The following is a 27,005-nucleotide window of genomic DNA, read 5'->3' as shown; positions in this document are numbered from 1 at the left end:
TGATGTCTGAGTCTGTCTACCTACCACCTTCCTAGCCACTCTGGCCAGACTACACCACAGCCTGCAGCACAATATTCAGCAGCAGCCAGAGAACATGCCAAATGAGATTTTCATGTGGAGTATACAGCACACATTGCTGAGGAGTGGAAGGGGTGGGGGGAAAAGGGGGATTATTAAAAGTAAGAGTGGACATGTGAAGACCTCATTGTTGTGGCAGAAAGGAAGTCTTACCTGTTGTCTCCAGGGGGAGGCATAGTCTAAGCGGTGCTGTGCCATTTCAGGCATTGCCAGTTCTAGAGCCATGCATGCCACTCTAGAGGGCCTTAAGAAACATGTTTTGGTGTTAACCCTGTACAGTGTTGAGCCAGTGTGTCTGTTTAATAAAAAATGTTTAATGGAGACCAGTCTGTACCTTTGTATAGTGAGTCATAATGTAGTGTAGGCCTATAATATAGTGCATAATGACTAACATGTACTGAGTGTCTGTCCTCTGTTGCAATATCCTGACAAAATATTAGGTTTTACAATTTCTAATATACTTTTTAATAAAATTACGCCAAATTATCTCCTTTTTAATATTTAAGAAAATATTAAGATTCAATGAATGGTTACATGAAGAACTGACTGTGGTTGTGGTGTCATATTTCCGTTGTAGATGCAGTTTCCTGTTCACTGGGGCGGAGAATTCCCCTCTTCTGCCTTCTTGTTTTCTCTCTAAGTTTGTGTAACCGTCAGCAGCAGGTCATCATCTTCAGCTCTGAGCCAGGATTCATCATTATCCAGGTACTGAAGCTGGACATCTGCTGGACGATCCCTAAACACACCAGCTGTCTACCTCCCATCTCCCTCCACCCACGTGCTGATCAAGCATGCTGCCTCTCAGGATGTTGGGCTCTCTAATGTTCATATTTTTACTGTGTGGTGAGTGCTAATGATGCTCTACAGTAGCTCTGTGTGGGTCTTAAATGTTATTCTTTATTTTATTGTGATAAAACATTAAAATCCTGGTTATTTCTGACTTGCTTAAAGTTAAGACAGCTCCTTGTGTTACCAGTGATGGTAGCTACAAAACCGGAAAAATGTATATTAAATAATTATATTTTATACAATAAAAGATTTCTTTTGATTGTGAGCTGTTAGAGGTAATAAAGATAAAGGAGGACAATAAAAATTTTCATGTCTGTAGTCGTTGACTTTTTAACAGAATAGAGTGAAACAGAAAACTGTAAATGGAAAAAAAACCTTAAGAGTGGGAGAGGTAGGTGTTATAAAGTCTGTGGTAAAAACTTCCTCAATACTATCTGTGATACATGACGCTGACTGCATAGAGTGTGTGTCTTGGGTGGAGTACATCTAAAATTAACGGTAATACAACCATGTAGGAGATCTTAGCACAGCACATGTAGTTTATGGTGTAAAGCGCTTGAACTAAATTTCAACTTATAGAGGGTGCTGTATAGTTGTACTTTTTGAAATACTAAAACAAGATGTCTGTCTCAAGATGCTATCCCACTACATTAAATTAGAAGTCTTTATCTTTAAATCTTTAAAGTTTAAAATTTTCTGAAGACCAGGTGGATGTTATTACTGGGAACATGACAGCATACCATTAGCTAGAATTCTATGAGGGTTTTTTCAGGACTGCAAGCAAATATATAAATACATAAAAATGTGTAAATATATGCTATTTTTTTATGGTTGTATTTAATGATTCAATTACACAATTATTTATTTATTCATTAATTTAAGCATTTTCTTATATTGCTAGTTATTCATTTATTTACCCTCCATTTACAATAAAGTACAATAAAAACATTGCCATTTGTCTATCCACAGATGCAGACAGTATGTGCCCCACTGAGAACAACCCTCTCATTCTGGATCCTCCTGAGGTTATAGGAGAATATGGAGATTCAGTCTTGGTAGACTGCACCAGCAGTAACATGAATCATACTGGGATGCACTGGATGCAGACTGTAAATAATGTTGAAAAACCACTGTCTGAAATCGAAATTGACAGTTTTATCAACTTGAATATTTCACTGTCAGACTGGAGTTTAACGGCTAAGTGCAAAATACAGCTGAAGGACTATGAATGCAGCAAAGACCTAGAAATCATTGTGTACAGTAAGTGTTATTTCAAAAGAATATTATACAACGGAAAACATTGACAAAGTAAATCTAACTTTTATTTAATGGTCCAGTGTGTAATATTTCTAAGGATCTATTGACAGAAATGCAATATAAGATGCATAAGTGTATTAAGTGGTGTATGAAGACCTGACATAATGAACTGTTATGTTTTTATTACTTTAGAATGAGCCATTTCTATCTACATAACCGTGGGTCTTCCCTACATGGACATCACCATGTTTCTACAGTAGCCCAAAATGGACAAACAGTGCTACAGAGCGCGTTTTGTCACTACATTCTTCTTCTTCTTGTAGAATTCTGTCTGTGTAGATGCTAGTCACAACATTGAATATGTACGTTCAAAGAAAGTCGGGAGACTGGACCCGGTGGCAGGGCTGTTTTGACCTGTTGTTAATTGTCAACGTGACCAGCGGCAGTGATGATAAAGTCTAATTATAGAGAATAATTTAGAATATAGCAAGCAGAAGAATCGCCGCATCCACCGTATCCGTGTCTCTCTCTCTGTTTCTCTGCCAAATATTGGCGACCGTTAATAAATTGGTGTTAACTTCCACGCAACTGGCTACATGTTTTAGAGTGCGTGTGTGTGTGCTTGTGTGTCTCAAGACCTTTTCAGACATGGAGCGAGTCTCCGGCTGCATACTCACTTGTAGCAGCTGAGTGTCTGCACTCCTCATGTGAGCCACGCTCTCGGCTTCTGTGCGCGACTGAATCCCATCTGGAACAACTGCATTTACTTTCTAGGCTATAGAAAACATTAAAACATATCTTCTAGAAATGATTGAAAGATAGATGTGTTTATTTTTGTGCTGGTTGCTTTCTGGATACAAGTGAGTGAACATTGTAATCAATAGTTATTTTTGTAGGCATGGAGTGCTTTTTGGACTTTTATTGTTGTAGCTTATATTCAAGTTCAGTGAATATGTGTGTGTGACTTTTTTGATACTTTTGATATGATTGATTCTTGAATGTAAAGATTATCATTTGAACATTTGAGCAAACTCTGTAGGCTATAATTCATTTTTTGTTTTCAATTTCAGTTTTGTTTCTTGTGCCTACTGTTGTACATTTGTATGTGCTATGATGGGTGTAGCTAACCTAGACTATTTCTGGGGAGTTTTTAAGGGTGCACCCATAGCTATAGGCTACTTTGACACTCAGTGTTCACATAAGCTAAATTTAATGGCCAGTCTCAAATGTCTGTATTTTGTAATAGGGATAAGTTTCTTTCCAGATGAACGTAGTGTCCAAATCTATGCCTAGTTCAGTACCCGTTACATCAACAAATAGGGTTAGGCTACAAAAATAGACAGGGGGGAGTGGTAGACTAGACAGTTGGTTGCAATTCACAACCTCTTCGCTTCGCCGCTAAATCTTATACACTTAACCTTTATCTAGAAAGTCACATTGAGATTAAAACCTCTTTTTTCAAGACGTAGACTAGGGATTTTGTTATGTTTTTTTCTACTAATTATTTTTACCTTACTTTATATACAGAGACTCCAGACACTGTGTCAGTCTCTGTCAGAGATCCTGGTCCGATGGTGGAGGGCACAGACTTCCTGCTGAAGTGTGACATCATCAATGTGGCTCCTGTACAGAAGCTCAAAGTGAAGTGGTACAGAGGAAATGGAATCGTGCTCACAGAAATGTTTAACGACACCAGAGTGGCCCCAGTCAATGTGTCTTCCGTCTTGAGAGTCACTCCTGTGAGAGATTACAACGCATCAATTTTCAGATGTGAGGCTGAGCTGCACTTCGGACCAAAAGGGCCAAAGCTCACCCCTAAATCCTCATCGCCTTACATTGCGGTTGTGCATTGTGAGTTTTCCACAGTCAATCTGTTTATTATTATATATTTTTTTACTTGTTTCCAGATCAACAGAACATTATTGAAACTTTAAATTTTCCATCATTCTATCATGATCTCTATTTTTTTAATGAATTAAAACTCTTACCTCTTCAGATGCTCCTGAGCTCAAGAGCAAAGGGGATATTGATGTTACTGTGAATGAGGGCAATGATGTCACCCTGAACTGTGAAGCTGAGGGGAACCCTCCTCCTGTCTTCCATTGGACCTGTGATGGGGTGAATTTCACAGAGAACACGAATAATCTCAACATTACTCAAGTACACACCAGCGCAACTTACAGCTGCAAAGCTACCAACTATCTGGGAAACATAATTAAACAAATCCATGTTCATGTGATAAAAACTACCACAACAACAGCCCTTGCTGCCATGACCAGCCCTGCAGCATCAGCTCCAAGAGGTATACATCCTTGTGTCCTTTACATTAGTTCATATATGGAATATGTATCACTAAATACTCTACCTATTATGTACCAAAATTGAGCTCTGATTGAATTTGCTTGCTTTTATATGGCAGGTTGTCACGTAATATTGTCGCCTGATGAATTGGTGGTGAGATTTGGGGATCCAGCTTCAGTTAACTGCAGCACATCGGCCACCAATGTTTCTGGAATGGGCTGGGAGGCTGCAGTTGGAGGCACAGGGTTTAAAAATCCTCCTACTGTCACCTGGACTGTTAAAAAACTGACAGAGTGGAGCATAAAACCTGAGTGCTACATTACTCGGAATGATAATAGCCAGTGTTTTGTGAGTCCAGCCATCACTGTTTATAGTGAGTACTCATATACAGTCTGTAGACTATGCATTTTCTTCTGTCTTCATCTCAATAGGACATGTGTGTATGCATATTTATTGTGCAATTGTGGTTACAATTTTAGGAATATTATTATGTTTTTTTCTACTAGTAATTTTCCCTTATTTTATTTACAGAGACTCCAGACACTGTGTCAGTCTCTGCCAGAGATCCTGGTTCGGTGGTGGAGGGCACAGACTTCCTGCTGAAGTGTGACATCATCAATGTGGCTCCTGTACAGAAGCTCAAAGTGAAGTGGTACAAAGGAAATGGAATCGTGCACACAGAAATTTTTAACGACACCAGAGTGACCCCAGTCAATGTGTCTTCCGTCTTGAGAGTCACTCCTGTGAGAGATTACAACGCATCAATTTTCAGATGTGAGGCTGAGCTGCACTTCGGACCAAAAGGGCCAGAGCTCACCCCTAAATCCTCATCGCCTTACATTGCGGTTGTGCATTGTGAGTTTTCCACTTAACTATTAATTGTTGTATTTTTAACTTGATAAAAAATCCACTCCTTAAATAATTTTTGTACTAATTTATGCTGATCTCTATAGATAAGCCACAGATCCAAGCTTGTCCAGAGCATTACACTGGTGTGGAGAATGAGTTCCGTATAGACACGTTGTCCTGTCAAGCTGATGGGAACCCTGCACCCACTGTTCAGTGGTACTATCAGGGAGAACCGATCAAAGCATCTGAGCCCCTCACCAGGACTCACTCTGGAAAGTACACAGCTGAATTTGAAAATTACCTTGGCAAGAGCAACACTTCTGTTGATATCACAATTGAATGTGAGTGCATCAGACTTGCTAAATTGTACATTTCATTACAATATAGATAAACATGATATTTTACATGAGAGCCATGCACCGTATTTAAGTGTGAAATGAGTTTATATTTCTTGTGCCATTATTTATTCTATTAAGTATTTTGTTCACAGATAGCCCTTCGTTTACCTGTAATGATAGATATGAGGTTGAAGAGCATGGTAAACTCCAAATTGACTGTGAACCAAAGGGAATTCCTAAGCCTGTCGTCACCTGGTTTAAAGATGGAAAAATGATGGCTTCCCCACACTGGACAAAGAATGATAGTGGAGAATACTTACTTACAGTAACCAACAAACATGGAACAGCCAATCACACCCTATATATTGATGTTCTGTGTAAGTTGTATTGTTTGAGATTAGTCTTTGTATGTTTTTTGTTGACAGTTTGGGATTATACATACATTTATAAATAAACTGCAGCATATTCTTCTTATTAAATCTCACCTTCTTCTCCACAGATGCCCCTGTGTTCAAGGAGGGAAATTACAGTAAGGAGGTAACCCAGGGTGAAAATGTGACTTTTCACTGCCATGCTGATGGGAACCCTACTCCTAAAATCCAGTGGAACTACATCGATGCAGGGAATGCGAGGGTGACCACTGGGGGGCACCAGACGAACGTCAGCATCACAGGAGCCACGTCTACCAATGCTGGTGTTTACATCTGTGTTGCCTCCAACAGTGTTGGACATGTGACAAGATCTGTCACACTGATAATGAAAGGTATTACTATTGACTATGTGCAGAACAGTGAAGTGGTAACTGAAGTTAAAGTTGCCATACATAGTTTGTAGGAAAAATAAACATCTATGGCATCAAGAAGCCAGAAGTACACTTTTAAATTCTGTTGTTTTGTCTTGTTTGTTTTACAGGTCAAACCATTACAGGCCTCTCCCCGCTCATTTGGGGGTTGATATTTCTGTCGCTCCTTGTCATCATCATCATCATCATCATCATCTTTTTCCACAGCCGCTCGAAAAAACAGGGACAATATAGTTTTGTCCCTGACAAAGCCAAGGATGGTTCAGGTATCCCCATGACTACTCAGTCTAATGGGGTGCAATCTTAGGATATGTATTTAATTGCTGAATAGGTAAGATTAAATCATCTTGTGGACTGAAACTTTGATCAGGTATGTCATTTTTCTTGCATGGCAAGAATGACTTGTAAATATTGTATTGTAGGTCTGGTATGATCCTAGTTTGACACCAGTGAGGACTGAGTTACTGATGAGCACTTGTTTGCCAATCAATACTACTGACCAAGCCAGTGAATTAAAACATTTTGCTTTATTTGTGGAGCTTTACATTGTAACATAGCTTTGATTTTTTTTAATTCTTAATAAAGTAATAAAATAGCCCATGTCAATGTGTTGTGCATCTATACCCTTCATTGCTTAGATATATAATTTAATATTGGTTTTACATGTTTTGCTTTCATAATTTAGCCTTGATATGTTGGTCGGACTGAGGGACTGTGAGACTGTGATGTTATTATTATCATATGTAATGCAATCTCATGCTGATAAATGAGTTTACTTGGATTGCTTGGTATAGCCTATCTGCCAGCATCAGTCCCTGTGTTTATTCATCAGTTTTTGAGTACATAATGTGTGATGACTGATGATGAACTGATGTCAGGGCAGCACGAAGTCCGTGGAGCTCAGTGCCTTGCTGAAAGGAAATTATAAACCACAATAAACAAAAAATATAATTTTAAACAACACAAGCTGTCAGGATGTAGGACAATGCTGCGGCCAGTATTTGTGGTTCAGTGCACTGCCCCTTTAAGATTTAGGATTTGGGAGTGACGCGGATATGAAAGCTAGTTTATCCCTCTTTCCTCCTTCACTATGAAAAATATTTGGACAAACTAGACTAACGACTGCCAGTCCTTGTTAATTAGCTAATTATGATCCTAGTTGACATTATTTGTTGAATGAACCAAAACCGGAGTGCGTAGTGGTTACGACTGATTTATCACCTCGGGATTATAGCTACTTGCTAGGGCCGTCCTCCGAGCTGTCGGGATAAACTTTGGAGAAGTTCTTTGTATTCGGGATAGTCAGGCAGCTTGGCCGACAAGCTGAACATGGACTGGGGCACGGAGCTTTGGGTGAGTCCATCATCTGACTCGCTTTTGTAGAAATAGCTACTGTCAGGATGCCGATTATGCGATTTCTTATATAGCGTTCGTTGAGAAAGTCTGTTAACGGTAAACGTCCTGTAAGTGGGGAATAGATGCAGAAGCCGAGAAACGTTGGCTCTGTAGCTGCAGGCTTGTGTTTGCAAAACGGTGCATTCATGATCACGGTTCCATTTTCGGACAGTTTTCTTTGGCGTTTAGTAGTTGAAATAAACAGTGGGCGAGCTGAAGACCCCTACCGACATGTTGCGCTTGTGGTAAGTGAAGCATAGTTGCAGTTAGTCTTGGAGCCACGTTTGCACGTCGTTTAGCTTTTGTTTGGATCTGGGGTTTTTACTGTGTTGCTCCATAGTGTTATGTAGCAGGATATGCACAGGCAAACAACTGTAAAGTCACTTGGATTTAAAAGTACTTTCCATAATTTCTGACATAAATCACCAACTGTTAATCATATCTAGACGTACTAAACCAAAATCAACTCTGATAATTTGTATGTATTTCATGATATCACATGACCCGGATGACTGAGAATCTTAACACTTAATATTACCTGTGAATTTACAATGCAAATTGATGCTTATTCTGTATATACAAAGGCGTTTTAAGTGTGCTGAGGTGGGTTGTACCCAGTGGGATGTTTCACTGTTTACAGTCTGGCACTCCTTGCTTCCATAGAGATGAAATCAGATGCTTTCATTTGCCTTGACAACAAGCTTCATCGTTGATGTGCCTTATGTGTCCACCTAAAGGGCATTATTATATATTCAACAAACAGTGCGCTGATTTTTCAAATGTCTTGATTCTCAAATAACGTGTTATTTGTTGGATTGAGTGGCTACATAAATAGATTTATTAGGACATGATTTTTATTAGATATAGTAATTAAAATAAACGGCTTCAGCTGGTAATTTTTAAAGAGTTGTTTTCCAGGTAATAAACTGCAAGGCACTGTGTGAATGTAGTGCTAACAGTAGTGACACTATCCAGAATCTAAACAAACCCTATTGAACGGTTTAACATATTACCTTGATCAGTGCCACAGTTTATGTGCCAGCGCACTGTAACATAGTGATACAGCCAGACATTTGCAAACACTCACACATACACATTCTCAGGGAACCTGAATATGTAAAATGGAGCATTGCAAAGATGAGGATAGGGAGGTTGTGACCTCATTACAGAATCTCCCCCTAGGCCTCTTCCCCTGTCCCTTTTCCATCCTACGTGCTGGTGCAACAGCCTAATTAGTTTTGCCCTACTTTGATTGAGTCAGAGAAACATCCGTACCCCAGTATTAATCAGAGGCTCTATCTCTGTATAAGAGTCTTTCCTGTCAGGTTGTTTCACTGATTGTAGAGGAAACTCTCCATGCAAAAGCCAGGGGGCCTATTCTGGTGATGAACTGTTTAATTCCAATTTAAACACATATTTAATAAGTAAATATTAAATAAAACGTTTTGTAGCGTATGTGTATTTGGCTAAAGCCTCACCTGTCTGGTCAGACAAAACCCTGCAGGCATAATTGGTTCCGTGAATGTTTGGCCGGAGAGTCGTCCCTAGGGCAAAGTCAGTTCTATGGCATCTGTCCCCTGATTGTTGTTAATCCAATGGCTATTTTAAGGCACACGTTTACAGAGTGCAAGATCAGTGTCTAGGCATTAGTGAGTGATAGTGAGTGCTACCAGGCCAATCCCGAGAACTACAGTGTGGCAGGTTTGGCTGGGCCAGGCCCCTAATTTTCTAAAAGACAGGGTGACTCAGGGTCGAAACATCCACCCAAGCCCTGTAGGTCGGTGACTTTCAGAGTGACTCCTTTAGAAGTTATGTGGGATTCACTTGATGCCAGTCTTCTCCCTGGTGTTACTGGAAGTATTTGAAGATGAAGTGTAAAGAACATGTTGGATGCTTGCTAGGTATAGAGAAGTCTTTTACAATGTCAATGTCAATTTTGAAGCATGATGTAGCCTAAGAATCTTTCATTTTTGCACCCTAGCCTAAAATTTTGCCGTAAAAATAGGTTAATGTTAGAAATTCTATCATTACTGGGGCAGAAATGCTTACCCATCAAAAAGGTGAGAAAAGAGGCTACTGATACTACTACATTTCCCTAAGCAAACTTTTACAAGATGCAAAAAAAAGTGACTCAAAATGTCTAAAGGCATGGAAGGAGGGTTAATGAAATGACCATGATGCAAGCCACATACAACATGTGTAATTCAATCAAAATCATCACCATTAGTCAGGAGCAATTTCACAAACCATTTGTGATTTCTTAAAATCAGTTCAGTACAAACCCTGTCTATGGGGACCTATAAAGATCATTTTAACTGTGGCTTTGGATGGTTATAAATTGCTGTGGTCTGACAGCCACTGGTGTTTGACAAGACAGTGATAATGCCCTTGCAAGCTATTGTGATGGGTTTTAAGACCGTTTTAATGAGCTTGTCATTTTTCTAATTGGGCCACTCTTGTTTTGAATCAAGCGGTCACCGTTAATTTACAGAGATCATCAGATGCTACTTTTTCTTCTGCCATTTATAAAAGAACACATAGTTAAGAGTTCATCCAAGGGTGATTATTTTCCAGCAATGCTGCACTCAACCTGAATAACATATGATGTGTACAAGAAGGAAAAGTCAACATGCATACAACTATCTAGTCAGAGTAAGAAGAAATATATATCCTAGACATTGTTTCTTAAAATTAAGTTTGAGTTTACTACCTGAATTGGAATCAATTAGTTTGCATCAGTTTTTTTTTTTTTTTTTTTACCAATGCTTGATCTGCAGCATCTCAGATTCTCAGTTTTATAGTTTAAAGAACTGTGTTTTTGTGTGTCTTCAGCTGTGTTTCCAGTTGCTGCTCAGGTCGGTTTCTCAATTTAATTTAAACGAACACGCTGATTTTTTATTTTATTTTTTTAGGTAAAGTTAGTGTTAACTATTGCTGTCGGGTTGATGTGTTTGATAAAGATACACGTTATAGATATATGTTTAGCTGACAACATCCATGTAAAATCAGTTTACTAGTTTGATAGTTTTAAGACAAAACACACAAAACAAAATATTTTACTGTGTGACAAATAAGTAGGCTCCATTCACTAACCCTCTTCATCATTCACAACTACTAGAACTAGAAGTAATAGGAAAACAATCCAGTAAAAGATGTTATTTCTTCCATGGTGTGAAAACTGTAAACTCAACAATACTTGAGAAACACTTTTTTCTGTACCGCACTGGGACACAACTTCCTCACAGTATTCTTGACTGCATAAACAGTCTAATGACTCTATAGTTTTATCATGCAATGATATGACTATTAATGTTCTAGGGAAAGGCATCAGGACGGACACTCTCAAAAAGATCTATTTATTAAAGCTACGTGGCTTCGGCATTACATCGTAATCAGGAATGCCATGTATACCTCATAAAGATCATTGAAGGACAGCAAACTATTGAAGGCAGCTGTGGTGCATGGCATTTTAACTTAATACAGAATTGTTAAATTGTCTAGCACATCTGGTAAATGTTGTTAACAATATTAGGTATCCACTGTGCAGCTGTGTGTAATTGGAATGGGAGTATTGGTAAGAGTGGGATTGCAAAAGTTACAGTTTTGGGGACCTCTACTCTGTCCAACCTACACCCACAACAGCTTGTCTAACAATTTCTCAACTGTCCATCAATCTCCACATTAGCTGACCTTTTTTGCACGCACAGCCACAGTCTGATCAGCATTCTCGAAACTGATGCAAATACTTACTTATGCAAAATGCCTATCAAGAGATAAGTCTGGTTTCCATTTCTGCTATCATAGCCTTTCCATAATATGTTGCACCTACTCCTCTTAGTGTTATTGTATTTTGTATTGTAGTTCCATTTTACTGCTTTTCCTATTGTTGCAAGGTTCTATTACTCTGGGAGTGAATGTGCTGGCTACAAGCTAATGGCACTGCACTTCCAAATGGTGTACCTTAACTCTCCAGTTGTGCTGCTCTGCCTTGGCCTTTCTTTTAATGCATCTAAACTTCCCTCTTTCATATTTCTCATCTAATACATCTTGCCATTTTACAGTGGATTGTATAACAACTAGTGCTGCTGAACTACAGCACTAGGCCTTGACCAACAGGCATTGTATCAAAGTTACCATCTGTGCTTCTTCATGCTTACACAACTATTTATTCTTACTTGCTCGCTGCCATTTCAATTGTATTTTGATTTGATGCTGCCTTCACTGCCTGGTTATTTTATGTGTTTGAGGTTACTGGGTAAAACAACATAGTTTTTTGGGTTAGTAGCAGCACATTTACTTTTCACTAATCAAATCCTAGATTCATGTGTTTGATGGCGAATTAGTAGATAATTGCAACCTTTGTCCTCTGTTCTGTTGATGTGGTGAGGTTGCACTGGATGCATATATACTGTAACTACTTCTCACATTTTAAATCATTCATAGATGAATAAATTGTCACTTTTACACTTTAAGAGAGATAAATTCCTGCCATTTGGTTATTTTACTACTATTCCTATTGTAAGTCAAATATAGGACAGTTATTTTCCACATCTAAATTACCTTAAGCAAAAATAATGTTGTAAGTTGATTAATGATTAAATTAAATTAAACCCCTAACACTGACTATTGGTTAGATGTTATTGTGGTGATGGATCACAGGCCTCTCTGTCTTAACCTTTTAACTGTGTTCTGTGATCAGGCTAACCCTTATCTCATTCATTTGGGGTTTGTCTCTTTAATTTTACCTGAAGGGCAGTACAGAAGAACATGGTCCAACTTGTCAGGAATCCCCTTTCAACATGCCCCCTCCTCAATACTAAAGTCAGGAGCAAAGAAAGCTTGGGGGCATTTTTTTGAGTTTAGAGCGAGAGGAGATTGGCTCATCTCGCACTTTTAACAAACTTGTCTGAGCTTGATTTTGTCATAAAGTGCTCAATTGAATAAGGAACAAACGAGGGCGAGAAACACAATGTACCTCCTTCATACTGTACAATATCAAAAGGAAAATTCAGCTGAACTGTGTCAGAGGTCTTTGAATTTGAAACTAGACCTGAAATAAGTCAAATAGCTACATTAATAAGGACTCTGCGAAGCCCAATTAATGTAATTCATAGTATTTCACATCGCTCTCAAGATTACTATTCTTAAACATTTCACTCCACACAGTACAGCAGGATATTTAGAGGAGCGCCTCCTTTTTCCTGCCTGTGACCCCAGTGTCCTTTGAACAACACGGGCGCCCTATGATTTAAAGCTAGGCGGAAGTTTAGAGACCATTGTGCACATGTGGAGTGCATTCGTGGAATCCAACACGCAGGGAAAAACGTTGATGTGCGAAGTTTATTACCCTCCATTCAAGATTAATTTTAGATGACCTCAAACTCAACCAGAAGAATATCCCAGTTATTACCCATGTTCCACATCCTGCGGAGTGTTTGCTTAATATCTTTTCCTTATTTGTCTTGCATGCTCCTTTTCTCCAGGACCAATATGACATCATTGAGAAGCACACACAGTCTGGCCTGGAGCTGGTGGAGAAGTATGTAAAATTTGTGAAGGAGAGGACAGAGATTGAGCAAAACTATGCCAAACAACTGAGGTAGGCCTCGCGCTCGTCATTGTTCTCCTGTGCTGTGTGCCTCCAATGCTTGTGTACGAGTGTGTCGCTCAATCCAGTGTGCGTGTGTGTGTGTTTGCATGGGTGCATGTTAAAAGGCTGTTTATGAAATCTTTGTAGGGTCTTATGACTACTTTGGGACAGAATCTAGCTTGTCCCTGAAACACTGGCCTCATTCTCAGCTGCAGTGTGCTCGCTCTTGCTCTCTTCATCCATGGTGCTCCCTCTCCCAGTTGCCTCCCAGTCTGCAGGCCCACATCTGTTGTAGTGCTGAGCTTTGCTGGAGAGGAGAGGAAGTGGGAGCAGACTGGCACATGATAGACAGGATGTGGTCAGAGGGAGAGTGAAAGGAGGAAGAACAGCTATTTTAATAACTTCATAGTGGACTATTGTTTTTTAATGCTATTGTTTAAAACAGCCAGTGGTTGCACAAGAATAGTTTTAATTTAGTGAGCTTTCTTTGACATCAACCAACTTTTCCCTTTTGAGAATTTAAGAATGTGTCTACGCATTCGTTTGATGCGCTTTCACTGTCCACAGGAACCTTTCCAAGAAATATAACCTAAAACGAAGCAGCAAAGATGAACCAGAGTGCAGGTGAGCCATTGTGGGTTTTGTTGCAAAGCCTCGCTTGAAAGAAAACTTAGATGATTGAATTTTTGAGGTTCGTTATTTACTTTTAGGAATTGCATTTAGTGGCAAAACCATGGCAGCTAAAACTGTATTTACTGGGTCAATTTGGATTTACACCCTCACCCTAATAGCTTGTTAAGCACTCACTGAGGAAACTAACAAAGGAAAACAGAACTGATCTGTAAATAATATCACGTTTCAAAAAGTTAGGAATCGTTTTGTCATCAATGTCATTCAAGCTGAAGTGTGGGACTGCTGTTGGAGCCATTTAAATGCCCCTAGAAGGAAGCAGGAATAAGGAAGTCATGGGCTTCTTATTATGACTTGGCCCTTTGCTGATTTGTCTTTGAGCCTGCGTATGTGTTATCTTATCAGTGGTCCCATCACTGTGTTCTTATTTCTCCACCCTTTCCTTTCTCCTCCTCTTAAATGGTAGGTTTTCCAGCTACCAGTCTTTCTTGGACATCCTGAATGAGATGAACGACTACGCAGGGCAGAGAGAGCTCATTGCTGAGAACATGATGATGAGCATTTGCATCGATCTCACCAAGTACCTGCAAGAGCTCAAGCAGGAACGCAAGACGGTGAGCTTGATATGGAGCGGTCCAAAATCTCTGCGTGATTATACCAAAAAAGTTCAATTTGGTAAAGTGGTGTTGAGATTAAAACTTGCTTTAAATACACTGTGCTGAGGCTCCTTTAAAAGGCAACAAAAACACAGGCATTTAAAAAAACCTTGAAATTATAAGCCATTTTGTGTCGATCAACTAAATGATTAATCGACTAATCGTTGCAGCTCGTGTGTGTGTGTGTGTGTGTGTGTATACTAGTATGTGCCTGCAGCACCATATTCAACAGCAGCTAGAGAAAATGCCAAATGAGAAGGAGTGTAAAGGGTGGGAGGAGAAGAGAGGGAGATTTAAAGTAGGAGTGGAGATGTGGAGACCTCACTGTTGTGGCAGGAAGGAAGCCTTGCTGATTGTCTCCAGGGGGAAGCATTCTCTGAAATGTGCTGTGCCATTTCTCTATGAGGAATGCATTGGCTGTGTCCCATTTGATTGCCGAACACTGCAGCCGTGTACAGGCCCTTGCTGCAGACGTGATGTCTCAAACAGACACACTGGTATTTGTTTTCTCGTCTGTTATGTTGTGTGGCTTTTGGAGGTCATTGTTTATTCTGTGTCTACCCCTTACACATGGTTGTCTCTCTCCCTGTCATCTGACCCGCCTCCCCTCCTCTCACTCTGTCTATTTTTATGAATGTCTGCAGTATCTCATGGAGGCCAAGAAGGCCCAGCAGAGTTTGGAGAGCACCTACAAGCAGCTCGACAGTGTAAGTCCAAACTTGGAGTGATTAAAAGATTTTCTAAATAGCCTTTTTTTCCCTGAAGAGGTGTCCATCTTATGTTTCAGGATAAAATTTTCTATTTTGATACGCAAGGCTCATAGACATATTTCTTACAGTCCCTTTTGTCTTTGAGTTGGTTTCATTATGAAAGATGGGGAAACTTCTCTGTAAGCAAATGGCTGCACGTGCGGTGTGGTTGGTCAGGTGGCTATATTTGTATATAGTAAAAACAGATGGCCAGAGTGGAAAGCAGTTCTCCATTTTCATCAATCCAAGACCTCTTTATTTATGATTGGAGATGTTATGCTCCAAATGCCCCCAAGTTGTCTTTTTAGAAAGACAGTGAAAAATGCTTTGCTCAAAATAGTAGAAGCTCCTCATATTTCATTCAGGCAATGGCCTCACTTTCTGTTGCTGAATGGACTGAACATGGTCTTTCACTTTTTCTCTTTCTTTCTTTTCTTTCTGCACATCAGAGTAAAAAGCGGTTTGAGAGGGAATGGAGAGAAGCGGAGCGTGCAGCACAGTACGCAGAGAAGACTGATCAAGACATCAATGCCACAAAGGCGGATGTTGAAAAAGTAACAAAAGGGGGGGGGGGGTATACATCAATTTTACCACGATCAAAAGTAGAATCCGATGCACTTGGTTAAATTGTTTGCTGTATTTGTGGTTCTAGGCCAAACAACAGGCTCATATGAGAGCACATGTAGCGGAGGAGTGTAAGAACGACTACGCTGCTCAGCTTCAGAAGTACAACAAGGAGCAGAACCAGTTCTATTTTAGTGATATGCCACTCATTTTCAATGTAAGTGAATTTCCTATGGCAACATGACAATATTCCTATGCTCAATGTTTATTTGAGTTGTTAACATATGGTACAGTGATAACTGGTACTAGTTCGACTAAATATTGTTAAACTGAAAAACTTAAAATGATGAATGACTTGTATGGCACATTGCAACATTAAATAACAATGTTACTAACATTTTGAGATTGAACTTATCGTATTTAGTACTTTTCATTTTACATTAGATTTTTACAAAATTCAACAATTTTCTCCAAAAGCAAGTTTTGGACCAGAAATAAAAGTTGCACTTACACTGATTCAAAGCCAGAGAATAATCAGTTAAATCGGTTAATTTAGTTTCACATATTCACATGCTAAAGTTTTGGCTTTGAAGCTTTCATCAGAGCATTAAAAATATGTTTTATTATTCTAAATAACTAAAAATCTTGCTTGTTATTGAGATACTTGTTTTATTATAGGCTATTTATTATGTATTGTCTCAACCTTAATAATGGCAAGTGTCAGAACAACTGTTGTGTGTGTTCACCAGAAATTACAGGATCTGGATGAGAGGCGAGTACGGAAGTTGGCGCAAGGCTACATCTTGTTCTCAGACACAGAGAAGCATGTGATGCCTATCATTGGCAAGTGCCTGGAAGGCATTACTAAAGCTGGCACTAATGTTAATGAGAGAAATGTGAGTTGGTCTCTTTTTTTCTTTATGTAGCCCATTTGTTTTAACTGTAGATATGTTTGAAAACAACTCTTGATTGCTCTTATCCATAATCACATCTAATGTAGGACTCCATGGTCGTAATAGAGCAGAACAAATCAGGCTTTGAACGTCCTGGAGATGTAGAGTTTGAAGACTACAGTCAAGGGATCAACCGTGCCTCATCTGACAGTAGCCTGGGCACACCTAAAGGCCCCATGGATCTTCTGGGAAAGAACAAGAGCAAAAACTTCTGGCTTTTCAGCAAGAGGAGTAAGGTAGGACACTCCACGCTAGCAGAACACATTAGAATAATAAGACTAATTTAGCCTAATAAAATGGCCTCTCACTAAAAGAGATGTTTTTTTGCATTGTGGAAATTTCGTAATAAATGCACTAGCAGGTTCCTCCATCAATGATCGACAACTGTAAATTTTGAAAATCTGCTGTTGGGTAATCAGTCAGTGTTAGTGTTTGACCCACAGAGACAGCAGGAAGAGTGAGGAAATCCCCTCTACAGAGAGTAGTCATGGTGGACATGTGGTTTTTGCTACACACACACACACCCAAACACGCGTACACAACCTTCTCATCTCTAAAGCTAAGTGTAATAATGCATGAACTTTTTTCATTAAATTATACATGAACTCACACACACACTCACACCCCAACACTTATAGAACCGGTCCTTTGCATGACTCTGTCCCTGGCTGTGAGTGAATAAACCTTCCCACCAGACGCACACACACACACACACACTCCCTCCCTGTCACTGCAGTATGGTTTCCAATAGGTCAATTGGCAGTCAGCATTCTGCTGTGCTTTTGCTTTCATCAGCACGGGGCACAAACAACATTGAATTTCCCTCTACAGGCATCCACAAACACTGCGTTCATTATACTGCCCAGAACCTAGCATTATGTCTCTCGTCACAATAACATCTTTGTGCCAGCAGTCTGGATGACACCAGGTTTGCCAGGTCAGAAAAATTGGATCGGGTCCAACCACACATTCACACTACAAATGTTAACATTGACGTATTTGTATTTGGTCTTGAGAATCTATTTGGGTCACACATTTTAAATCATAGAGCTTATCTCAAAGGAGCACTCTTGCTGAGGTCCAACATTTAACTGGTGATATGAGTAGCTGACCACTAACCAGAAAACAGTTCCCCTCCTCCTGCCCTCACACTAAATGATCCCTTCTTTCTTCCCTGCATTGTTTGCTTGTTCAGCGCCTCTCTTTTCTCTCTGCATGTCTTACTGGCTGTGCTCTGCGGTGCCCTCTTCCTGTTCTGTGTATGTGTGTGGCACACTGCTCTGTGTCACCAGTCATGCTCTCCCAATTAGGCCTGTAGCAGTATGAATAGGAGGCTGAGTGAGCTTTTGGTTTATGCCTGGCTCCTAAACATTCCCATTTTTAACTGCGCTCCTGTACTTAGATTCCAATAACTCTCAAGAAAAGTAGCACCTACCCAATAGATGTTCACATAATAACAGTGCTGTACTTCCAGCTCTAGTATTTGCACTAAAAAACTTGTTGTAGGGCTTTTTTAGACGGTCACTATTGAAGGCTAGAAGACATGAGCCTCCTGTTTAATTTAACTAATAGACTACACACCCACCTTTCTACATAGACCTACAGCTGACACTGAAAGATTTTACTGTAGTTCACACCAGGCATGTTTCAAGCTAACTTCTTTCTAAGAGGTCATACAGGGCATTCATCAAGCCCCAAAGAATCTATATGCACAACTGACACTGAGGCAGTCTGCAGGATATTTATAACAACCGCACTGATATATGAAAGGATATTTTATGTATATAGGTCAGACTCAGAGGATAGCCCCGGCAGAACTGTGAACAAGATTTTTTTCACACAGAATCTTAATTGAGTTAGCTAATTCAGCTTTAGGAAGGTTTTTAACGTGTGTCTTATTTTCATAGTGTGGGTCATTATCGATGGGAAATCATTTCACAGACTGTTTGACTGTTTTCACTGTAGACGCACAGGAATGTTATGACCAAACTAGACAACTATACATGGCTTTGTGAACTTTGAGAAGTTTTCTACAGCAAAAAAAGATGAATATTTTTTACTATAAACTAGCCCACTACAGCACAGTAAAGACAAGAAATCAGTCAGAATGTAAATAAGCTCAATTATACCTACTTTGGGAGTGGATATCCAAATGAATGTACTGAACTGTCCGTTATATTCATCAATGTCTGCATTCTGAGGCATTATATGGCTATATTATAAGTGGCTCATCAATAAACAATGTTTATAGTAAACAGATTGGGTAACACGTTTAACTTTCATCTTTGTTTTCACTTCCAAGTAAGATAATAACAATTAAATTAGTTGTAATGTTGTGTCTTTGCAGTGTCACTGTATCTCTACAATGAGGCTGGAGTAAAACATATTAACCTATGATTGGTAAAACTATGAGAATAAGGCTGTAAAAACGATTATTTAAGCAATTCAAATTTAGTTTATTCTAGCTGGCCTTCCTCACTTCCTCACTGAGGCCCACTCCTCCCTTTAACCTGGCTTGAGTTTGACTTCAGGTGTTGGGCTGCTGTGGCGCTGGTGTGGGAGCTGTGGTTGGTTGCTCGCTGTCTTGTTGTTGTATTTTTTTAATTTATTTTTTATGTGTGTGTTGATGAAAGCCAAAGACACAGATGTGTGTTTGTGCTCTCTGGGCTCATGTGCTGGGTTTGCTCCAGTGTTGTCTTCCTGGCTTTGTGGTGTGCTTTAAGGTGTTGATGGTGTCTTTTTCTTTCCCTTGTCCCCTTGTTGTTTTTGTCTTCCTTCTTTTTCTATCCTTCCATCCCCCTCTCCCCAATCCTGTATACCACCCTATGCCTGCATACCTCATGCTTGGGTGCTGGTACTTTGGTCTCGCCCCTCCCCAGCTCTCTCCCTCCACGCTCCCACCTTTCTCCACACCCCCCGCCCCCTCGCCCGCTAACGGACCCCCTTCCCCCAAGTTTGGCCGGGACCCCCTGTCGTACTGTTTGAAGGAGATCAATAAGACAGTCAAACCCAGAATCTCTTCCTTCCGGACACTCAGGAGATCGGTGAGTCACCAGAAGAGAAGGTTTGGATGCCAGGAGAGTGCCACTCATCAGGGCTTGCACATCATCCTGTGTTCCCGCTTGTGCAAGAATGACTGAATTCCTTAGATGAATAAGACTTAACATTTTCAGTACTAAAACATGTAGCATTGATCTCACTTCTCAGAATGGCTCTTTTACTATTCTCAATATTATTCATGTTATAAACATGTTTTTATGGTTGGAAGAACTACTTTTAAGCATATTATGGGATTTTTCTATACACACACTGTTTCTTTTTTCTTCAGAAGTTTACTCCAGAGATTATCACGGTAATATGGACAACAAAGCTGGTCTGGGTGTCTCAGATGTGTGACACATAAAAATGGCCACCTTTCCATTACAACAGCTCATGTCTTTGTAATAATGTCCCCTTCACATATCTCTGCGGTTTCTGTATTTGAAACAACACAACTTGCAGCATCCAGCATCATGTTATGTGGCAAAAGGATTGTAATCTCGAGTTTGTATTGAAGAGGTGGCCACCTGGTGGTGGAGCAAGGGACTACAGCTTGGTAGCACAAGAGGAAACTGAGCAATTTATAGCTAAACTGTCTTGGGTCACCTTTTCCATCCAAAATTGTATTTCTTGTACTTAAAAAAACAAAACCAAAAAAAAAAATCTGCCAATATAAAGTTATTAAAGTATGCTACATTAAAATTGTTTGTCCATGGGTGGTGGTTTTAGGTTCAGCTCACTGTTGTCCATGTGTTGGCTTTACAGAAATTTGAAGTCTAACAAATGTTCAACTAGGAGATTTGAAACTAATGTTTTGTCAGTCAAACATCATCCCGTGAGCTAAACTCAAACCACAGGCTTGGTGTTCACCCTGAAGTATCTGTTTGTTTTTTTTTGCCGTGGTTACTGTTGTAATGAAAAAGTGAGACTGAGTTCAATGTTAACCCACCCTTCCTGTGAACTCTTGTAGCCTACGGTGACCGAGGACTTCACCCATCTTCCACCAGAGCAACGCAGGAAGAGGTTACAGCAGAAACTAGATGAAATTTGCAAAGAGTTGCAAAAGGAAGTAGATCAGAGGTGAGTGTTTGTGTGTACATGTGGGTATCTTCCTGCGTATTAATAACCATCTCTGTTAGAACTGCTCTGGTGGGAGTGCTGATATAATAATCATGAAGTGTACAGAAGTATGTGTAACTCTGTAGTGTCAGGTGTGTGAGAGAGTTTGAATTGTTTACTCAGCCCTGAGCTCTGCAGGGAACCTATTACTTCTGGAAGTCACTTTTCCCCCTTCCTCCCTTGTTCCCCTCTCTCCTCTCTTCAGCGAGGCCCTGGGGAAGATGAAAGATGTTTATGAGAAAAATCCTCAAATGGGAGACCCTGCTAGTCTGGCATCCCAAATCAGTCAGACATCACAAAATATAGAGCGGCTCAGAGGAGAGCTCAACAAGTATGAGGTAATCCCCATCTCTGTTGGTTATTCATATTCATTCATCATTTACTATAGTTATGAATTTTAATATATTATGAGGACAGGATGCTCTTAGCATTTTATTCTAAGCTATTATAAAATACGTAGGGTGTCCATTGTTTGTTGATATATTATGAGGTAACCATATAACTTGTTATTCAGTAAAGCATATTATGTAAAAGGACCTCTTTAATTCCACATTATGAGGTAATCAGGCCCTCGACTATTAATTTTTAACTAATGATTAGATAATTTAGGAGTACTAACGCAACAAATTACATGCTAAAACTTTTATTTCTTTTTGTAACTGCATTTATCTGTCATGTGGTTTTCTTTGTTGTCCTCTAAACAAATGTGTGCTGGTTTGGAAACCATTGCTGACGTTGGCCTGTAAAGCCAATTGAGGCTGTGTGTGTGTGTGTGTGTGTGTGTGTGTGTGTGTGTGTGTGTGTGTGTGAGTGAGATGAACATGACTTGATAAATCTACCTTAAATGCATCCTCTCATATTAAACAGTACTTAAGAAATTTTCAGTTTTCTCTCTTTTTCACTTCCTCTCTCTGATCTAGACATGGCTGGCGGAGGCAGGAGGTCGAGGGGACACAGTGCGCTATAAAACTCAAACCTTCAACAACAACGGAGCTCATGATGGACTCAGGTAACACTGAATTCTAATAATAGACAGCTGGTTTGGCACACTGATGTGTCGTCTGCTCTGCACAGAAAACCTATGTTTTTTCTCTCCAGCCCTGATGGCGCTCAGTCCGATGAAAGCACACCTGATCCTTCCCAGGCCATTTACGCTGAGTTTGATGATGACTTTGAGGACGAGGAGCTAACTGCTCCTATTGGGAAATGCACAGCCATGTACAACTTCCCTGGTATGTCACAAGCTGTTGTAGGTGATTTTTGCACTCCACATTTTTGAAGAATGTGTATGATGAGGTGACTAGCAAGTGCGCTTTGTAGGCTAGGACATTTTTCCTTGATCAAATGTCTGGATGAAAGGAGTCAGTTTCCTCTAAATGTACGCCTTCGTATACATTTGACTTATGAAGTATTATTTCTGTTTGTGTATTAAAGATGTTATCTAGGTATCTAATTGGGGATTATGTGGTCCTACTTGCCAGTAACAAATGCAGGCAGTGTTTTTAAGTTTCTGTCAATTGTGGATATTTCAAAATTATAATAGCTTGCCTTTTGATCAGCAAATGAAACATGTAGTTTCTGGCAGTATCATTATTAAAAATGTCAAGCATTGTGGAGTAGAAATTTCACAACAGAAAATCATGCATCAAATGTTTTTGGTTTGACTTAGTGAGGCTTGTGTAGCATAAATATTTTCTATCATCTAGTTTGTCTTTCTTTCAGGTGCCAGTGAAGGGACCATCTCTATGCAGGAGGGGGAGGTGCTGGCCGTGGTAGAGGAGGACAAAGGGGATGGCTGGACCCGTGTCCGTAGGAGCAATGGGGATGAAGGCTACATACCTACATCTTATGTCACCATCTGTCTAAATAAATGATAGACATGTGAGGAACAAGAGAAGAAGAAATAATCATTTCACCAAACTGTATGCACTTCTTCCAATGGGACCAGTCATAAAGGAGCCACAGCACTATGGGTGTGACCACTGGCGTATCCAGAAGGGGATCCAAATAAGGTGCTTTGATTTCTTGAGAGGGGCCCCAAATAGGCAGAGGATTGGAGCTAACAGTGTGTTCCTCATGGCTTAAATGACATTATTGTAATCCCGGTTACATAAGCCACCTAAACCACAAGGTTATTTTACTTTTTGATATCATGTCACAAAATTGTTTGGTTTTGATTCAAAAGTGTTGCATGGATCTTTGGCACCATCACGGTAAGAGTGCTTACCTCGTTCCAAAGCCTAATAAGACATTAACATCTGAATGTGAGAGGAAAAAGTAGAGGAGGAGAAGGAGGAGGAGGAGGAGGAGGAGGAGGAGAAAGATGAGTGCTGCTGCCATCTTTACACTGAGTGTTAACACCAGTAATATTTAGGAGGAAGTTACCTCACCTGTTCACCTTTTTCAGTTAAACTGACCTGCTCTGACCCTTGGAAGTCCACTCCACCGGTGAACCTAGAATATATGACCTGTTGCAGTTCTCATTTGCCACTCTCTAGCTTGACAAAGACTTGGTAAAGATTCACTTTGCTCATGGTTAAATCTTAAGTGTCCACAGAGGATGGGTGTGATTTGGGGGAGAATGCTTCACTTTTGGTTTAGCAATGTTTGAGACCAACGGTGTAGCCGGCTCTCCCATCATGGTAAATCACATGCACACATCCGCACAAACACTTCAATGTTCAGACAATCGCAGCCATATCATTATTTTAAATGTAGAGCAGTAACAAGGATATAGCTGTTGTTTTAAAATAGTTACAACCTGAAAATTGTACGAAGAATAATTTATTACAAATGTGTATGTTTTATAAATAAAATTTTCAAGTTTGACATAAGTTGTACTTTGTATTAAGGCTGTTCTCATGTTGTTCTATTCCCCATGCACTCATAGTGGGTAGTCTGTAGCCATAAAAGGGAGTAAATAATGCACATATAAAATGTGCTACATTAAGACTATTGTATTTATGTAATAAATAATATATATATTTAGCTATCACAACACCACTATTGTCTTATTAGCTTTTTAACTATTCAAATAAAGACTGTTACATTGTGAGAGAAAACTACGTCTCTAATTATGTTGCGAATACTGACTTAACACCTTCTCAAGATGATTCAACTCCTGTTTTTTTTATGTTATGGAGCCAGCAAGAAGAAGTAACTGCTCATGTGTCTTTGGTGCCTTTCTGGTTACAAGCATTTTGTATATACCATTTTTGCATGTAAGACATTTAGTTTTTTTTCAAGACTTAATAAATGTAAAGCACATTTCAAAGTTAGAAGTGGTTATGGCATTTCTGGACTTGGAAAATAAATATTTGAAACAAACATGGTGTCTGTTGGTCCTTTAAAATTGTACAGTTTCTTGACTGATTTTGTTTACATGAGGCTTATAAATGAATTGAAGTTAGACTTTAAATAATATTGACAACCATTTTAGGAATTTTCTCCCCAAGAACAACTCGGTCAGTACATTTACTGCTCCCCATGACAGTTTAGTCAATACTGAAAAACATGCATCACTGTTAGAAGCAGAAGCTGGAAAGAACTGGAATTTGTGGTTTCACAGGTATGCAGTTGTTGCTCTGCCATAAAATAAGTCAGTGGGTGGATGGAAGATTTGACTTTTTGCAGATCAAACAAGGTTTACTGTAAATTCTGCTTTCACACTTGCCAAAGTAAGACTTTCAAATTCAAAATCTTTATTTTCCAAATCGTCTCTCTGTGACATCAGATATTTGATGGATTTCTCTCTTATTTCTACTTTCATTACACAATCGTGCAGGTTCTTAAATGCTGACTGAGCTGCTGTGCGCAACGAAATAACATGAACTCTAAAAAGCTTTTCCTCCATGACTTGGATACAATTTTAGATGTAAACGCCCTGGAAAACACAATATTTTTATCTCTTATCACAAGACAATTCATCCACACCCATCCATTCAGTTAAAACTTTTATTTGGGAAAGTTGTCTGTCCTCGTATATGATTTTGAGGGTTTATAGTACCAACTTATATTCCTACCTTTTCTCAGAGCTCAACACATTTGACAGCTGAATTTCAAAATATCACCATTAAGCTGTAGTGCTTTTTGGCACCACAACAAAGTCTTTAAAAATCTTCTCAAAAACATGTGGATGTTGCCAGAGAATCAGACAGTTTGGGATGAGGAAGCTGCACATGTTTCTCTTGCATTTTGATGGTTCAGTGTTTTAGCAATGACAATTAATTTAAATTGAACTGCAGTAATGAGTGTGTAGCTTCCTTTTCTTAAGGTTGCCATTGTTTCAGAGGATAGAGGTTTTGATGACATTGCGTCCAGCAGCTGAGGACAAAATTCCAGTACCTTATTTAATAAAGAGGAACAGAACTCAGTTCTTTCAGGAAACCCCAAATTTATTGCTACACCTGTGACCATTAACTGATCCAAGTACATGCAGCCTATTCTCAGTAGGTGGCACTGTAACATTATGTCTTGGGGATGTGGCATAGACCTGCCATCTACTCTCCTCTCTGCATAATTATCTTTTCAATATAGGCCATGCATTTGCATACCTGATTAAATTGCACTGGCTTCAAAACCATACTGTTCATAATGACTAATTAAATAACCCCAAATTAGCATGCGCCCCACTTTTGTATCCACCTTACTCACAACAGCAGACAAGTGAAAAGAAAGACAATGAAAGTGAACTTGGTCAAACACAAGGTTTAAATTGACTAATTCCATAATTTCTCCAATGGAAAATTAAAAATCATTGGAGAGAAATGATGGGGCTCTGCTCAGCTAAAGCAGCATCCACCAGTGGTGTGCAGTGGAATCGAGTGACTAGCGGGATGGTTGAGAAATCATATCATGATTTGTATGCAAAGCCTTCAGATTCAAGATGCGTTAAAGGTCAGCTTTTCAATGAAGCTACTGGACACAGCCAACATCCTGCGCCTGCTCGCAGCTGGCAGAAAGCACTGCATCCTGGCACCTCAGCTCAGCCTGGTGGGGACAATAAAGGGGAAATCCAAACTGAATAGCATATGGTAGAGAAAAACCAGCTGCTGTAGTACCTGATGTGGGTTCATACTTTAAGCATATCTCACTCCTGGCTACACCACAATCAGCTGTGACAACACCTGCTATAAAATGCAGTCATCATAAGAGTGTGGACAGAAACATGCTTGGAGGTTTGAACACACACGAAGAGGTAGGCTACAGTTTTCTACCCTTTGTGGAACATTAAAGATTCACCTTTTTAAAAACAGACAACAGAGATGGGAAAAGTACACCTTGGCTGTCACGGTTGACCATACCTGTTAACAACATCTATAATCTCTTACCTAATGGTAGAGATTAGACTGGAGTTGCTCCAGTGGTTTGGAACATAGATGCTTTGGCAAGAAGATGTAGGTTCCATATTTGTACAAGATAGCATTTAAAAGATAACATCTCTCTTGGTGTATCTCATCTTTTCTCCACCTCTTACATGGCATTAAGATGTTTAATATTGTTGTTACATACTTCTAAGAACCCAACAGCAGGACAAGGAACAGGGAGGATAAAGAGTTAGGTTTATTCACAACTTCACAAATACGCAACTGAGGTTTTTCACTTGAAGTCACGCAAAAAAGGCAGGCAGACTGCAGAAAAACAGGTGAGGCGCTGAATGAGGCAGACAGACCTCTCACAGGGAACAAAACCTGATGCACAAGCAAAAGCAAAAACAGAGTCAGGCAAAAAGTCAGCCAACATGAGCAGAGCAAAGCACTGGCCGAGACTCAGAAGTTGGCTGTTGCGTGGCCAGGGTGTATATAGTGCCGGTCTTGATTACTGGATGAGTCTCAGGTGAAAAGGTGATTGGACAGCCAGGCAGAGAGACCGGCAGCTCAGACAAGAGAGAGAGAGA

The 27,005-nt window shown here is 39.7% G+C and overlaps 2 protein-coding genes across 10 annotated transcripts; both read left to right on the top strand.

Moving 5' to 3' along the window:
- The first annotated feature begins 708 nt into the window (after window positions 1-708).
- LOC119891151 (hemicentin-1-like) lies at window positions 709-7,020 on the top strand. Its single transcript, XM_038702500.1, has 10 exons — window positions 709-921; window positions 1,837-2,127; window positions 3,652-3,975; window positions 4,121-4,426; window positions 4,544-4,798; window positions 4,957-5,280; window positions 5,379-5,615; window positions 5,765-5,989; window positions 6,112-6,375; window positions 6,525-7,020. Exons 1-10 carry the CDS (start codon window positions 870-872, stop codon window positions 6,719-6,721), a joined length of 2,475 nt encoding a protein of 824 aa, XP_038558428.1. The 5' UTR covers window positions 709-869; the 3' UTR covers window positions 6,722-7,020.
- A 430-nt stretch (window positions 7,021-7,450) lies between these two features.
- trip10a (thyroid hormone receptor interactor 10a) lies at window positions 7,451-24,436 on the top strand. Of its 9 annotated transcripts, none has more exons than XM_038702536.1 (16): window positions 7,452-7,767; window positions 13,293-13,408; window positions 13,967-14,023; window positions 14,496-14,643; window positions 15,330-15,392; window positions 15,884-15,988; window positions 16,087-16,215; window positions 16,748-16,894; window positions 16,999-17,187; window positions 19,831-19,995; window positions 20,280-20,303; window positions 20,961-21,070; window positions 21,315-21,447; window positions 22,030-22,118; window positions 22,208-22,341; window positions 22,832-24,436. In XM_038702536.1, the coding sequence occupies exons 1-16, from the start codon at window positions 7,744-7,746 to the stop codon at window positions 22,981-22,983; spliced, it is 1,785 nt and encodes a 594-aa protein (XP_038558464.1). In that variant the 5' UTR covers window positions 7,452-7,743; the 3' UTR covers window positions 22,984-24,436. The 9 variants fall into 9 exon arrangements, with proteins under 9 accessions (XP_038558498.1, XP_038558464.1, XP_038558471.1 ...); XM_038702512.1 differs by lacking the exon at window positions 7,452-7,767 and adding an exon at window positions 7,926-8,054; XM_038702570.1 differs by lacking the exon at window positions 13,967-14,023 and having other exon boundaries at window positions 7,451-7,767.
- Window positions 24,437-27,005: the final 2,569 nt, after the last annotated feature.

Source organism: Micropterus salmoides, unplaced genomic scaffold, assembly GCF_014851395.1.
Source record: "Micropterus salmoides isolate LMB-PRFRI ecotype aquatic unplaced genomic scaffold, ASM1485139v1 Ms_hic_scaffold_10, whole genome shotgun sequence".
NCBI classification, from domain to species: domain Eukaryota; kingdom Metazoa; phylum Chordata; class Actinopteri; order Centrarchiformes; family Centrarchidae; genus Micropterus; species Micropterus salmoides.
The sequence above is the reverse complement of the archived record's forward strand: the minus strand, read 5'-3'. Positions and strand labels throughout refer to the sequence as shown.

What these genes read in the sequence shown, in the direction of transcription:
- LOC119891151 (XM_038702500.1), top strand. Translation starts at nt 870, where the DNA reads ATGCTGCCTCTCAGGATGTTGGGCTCTCTAATGTTCATATTTTTACTG. An exon ending in TCCAGCCATCACTGTTTATA is followed by an intron (nt 4,799 to 4,956) that starts GTGAGTACTCAT and finishes TTTTATTTACAG; the next exon opens with AGACTCCAGACACTGTGTCA. An exon ending in CCTATATATTGATGTTCTGT is followed by an intron (nt 5,990 to 6,111) that starts GTAAGTTGTATT and finishes TCTTCTCCACAG; the next exon opens with ATGCCCCTGTGTTCAAGGAG.
- trip10a (XM_038702512.1), top strand. Translation starts at nt 7,956, where the DNA reads ATGATCACGGTTCCATTTTCGGACAGTTTTCTTTGGCGTTTAGTAGTT. An exon ending in AACTATGCCAAACAACTGAG is followed by an intron (nt 13,409 to 13,966) that starts GTAGGCCTCGCG and finishes CACTGTCCACAG; the next exon opens with GAACCTTTCCAAGAAATATA. An exon ending in TTTTCAGCAAGAGGAGTAAG is followed by an intron (nt 17,188 to 19,830) that starts GTAGGACACTCC and finishes GCCCCTCCCCAG; the next exon opens with CTCTCTCCCTCCACGCTCCC.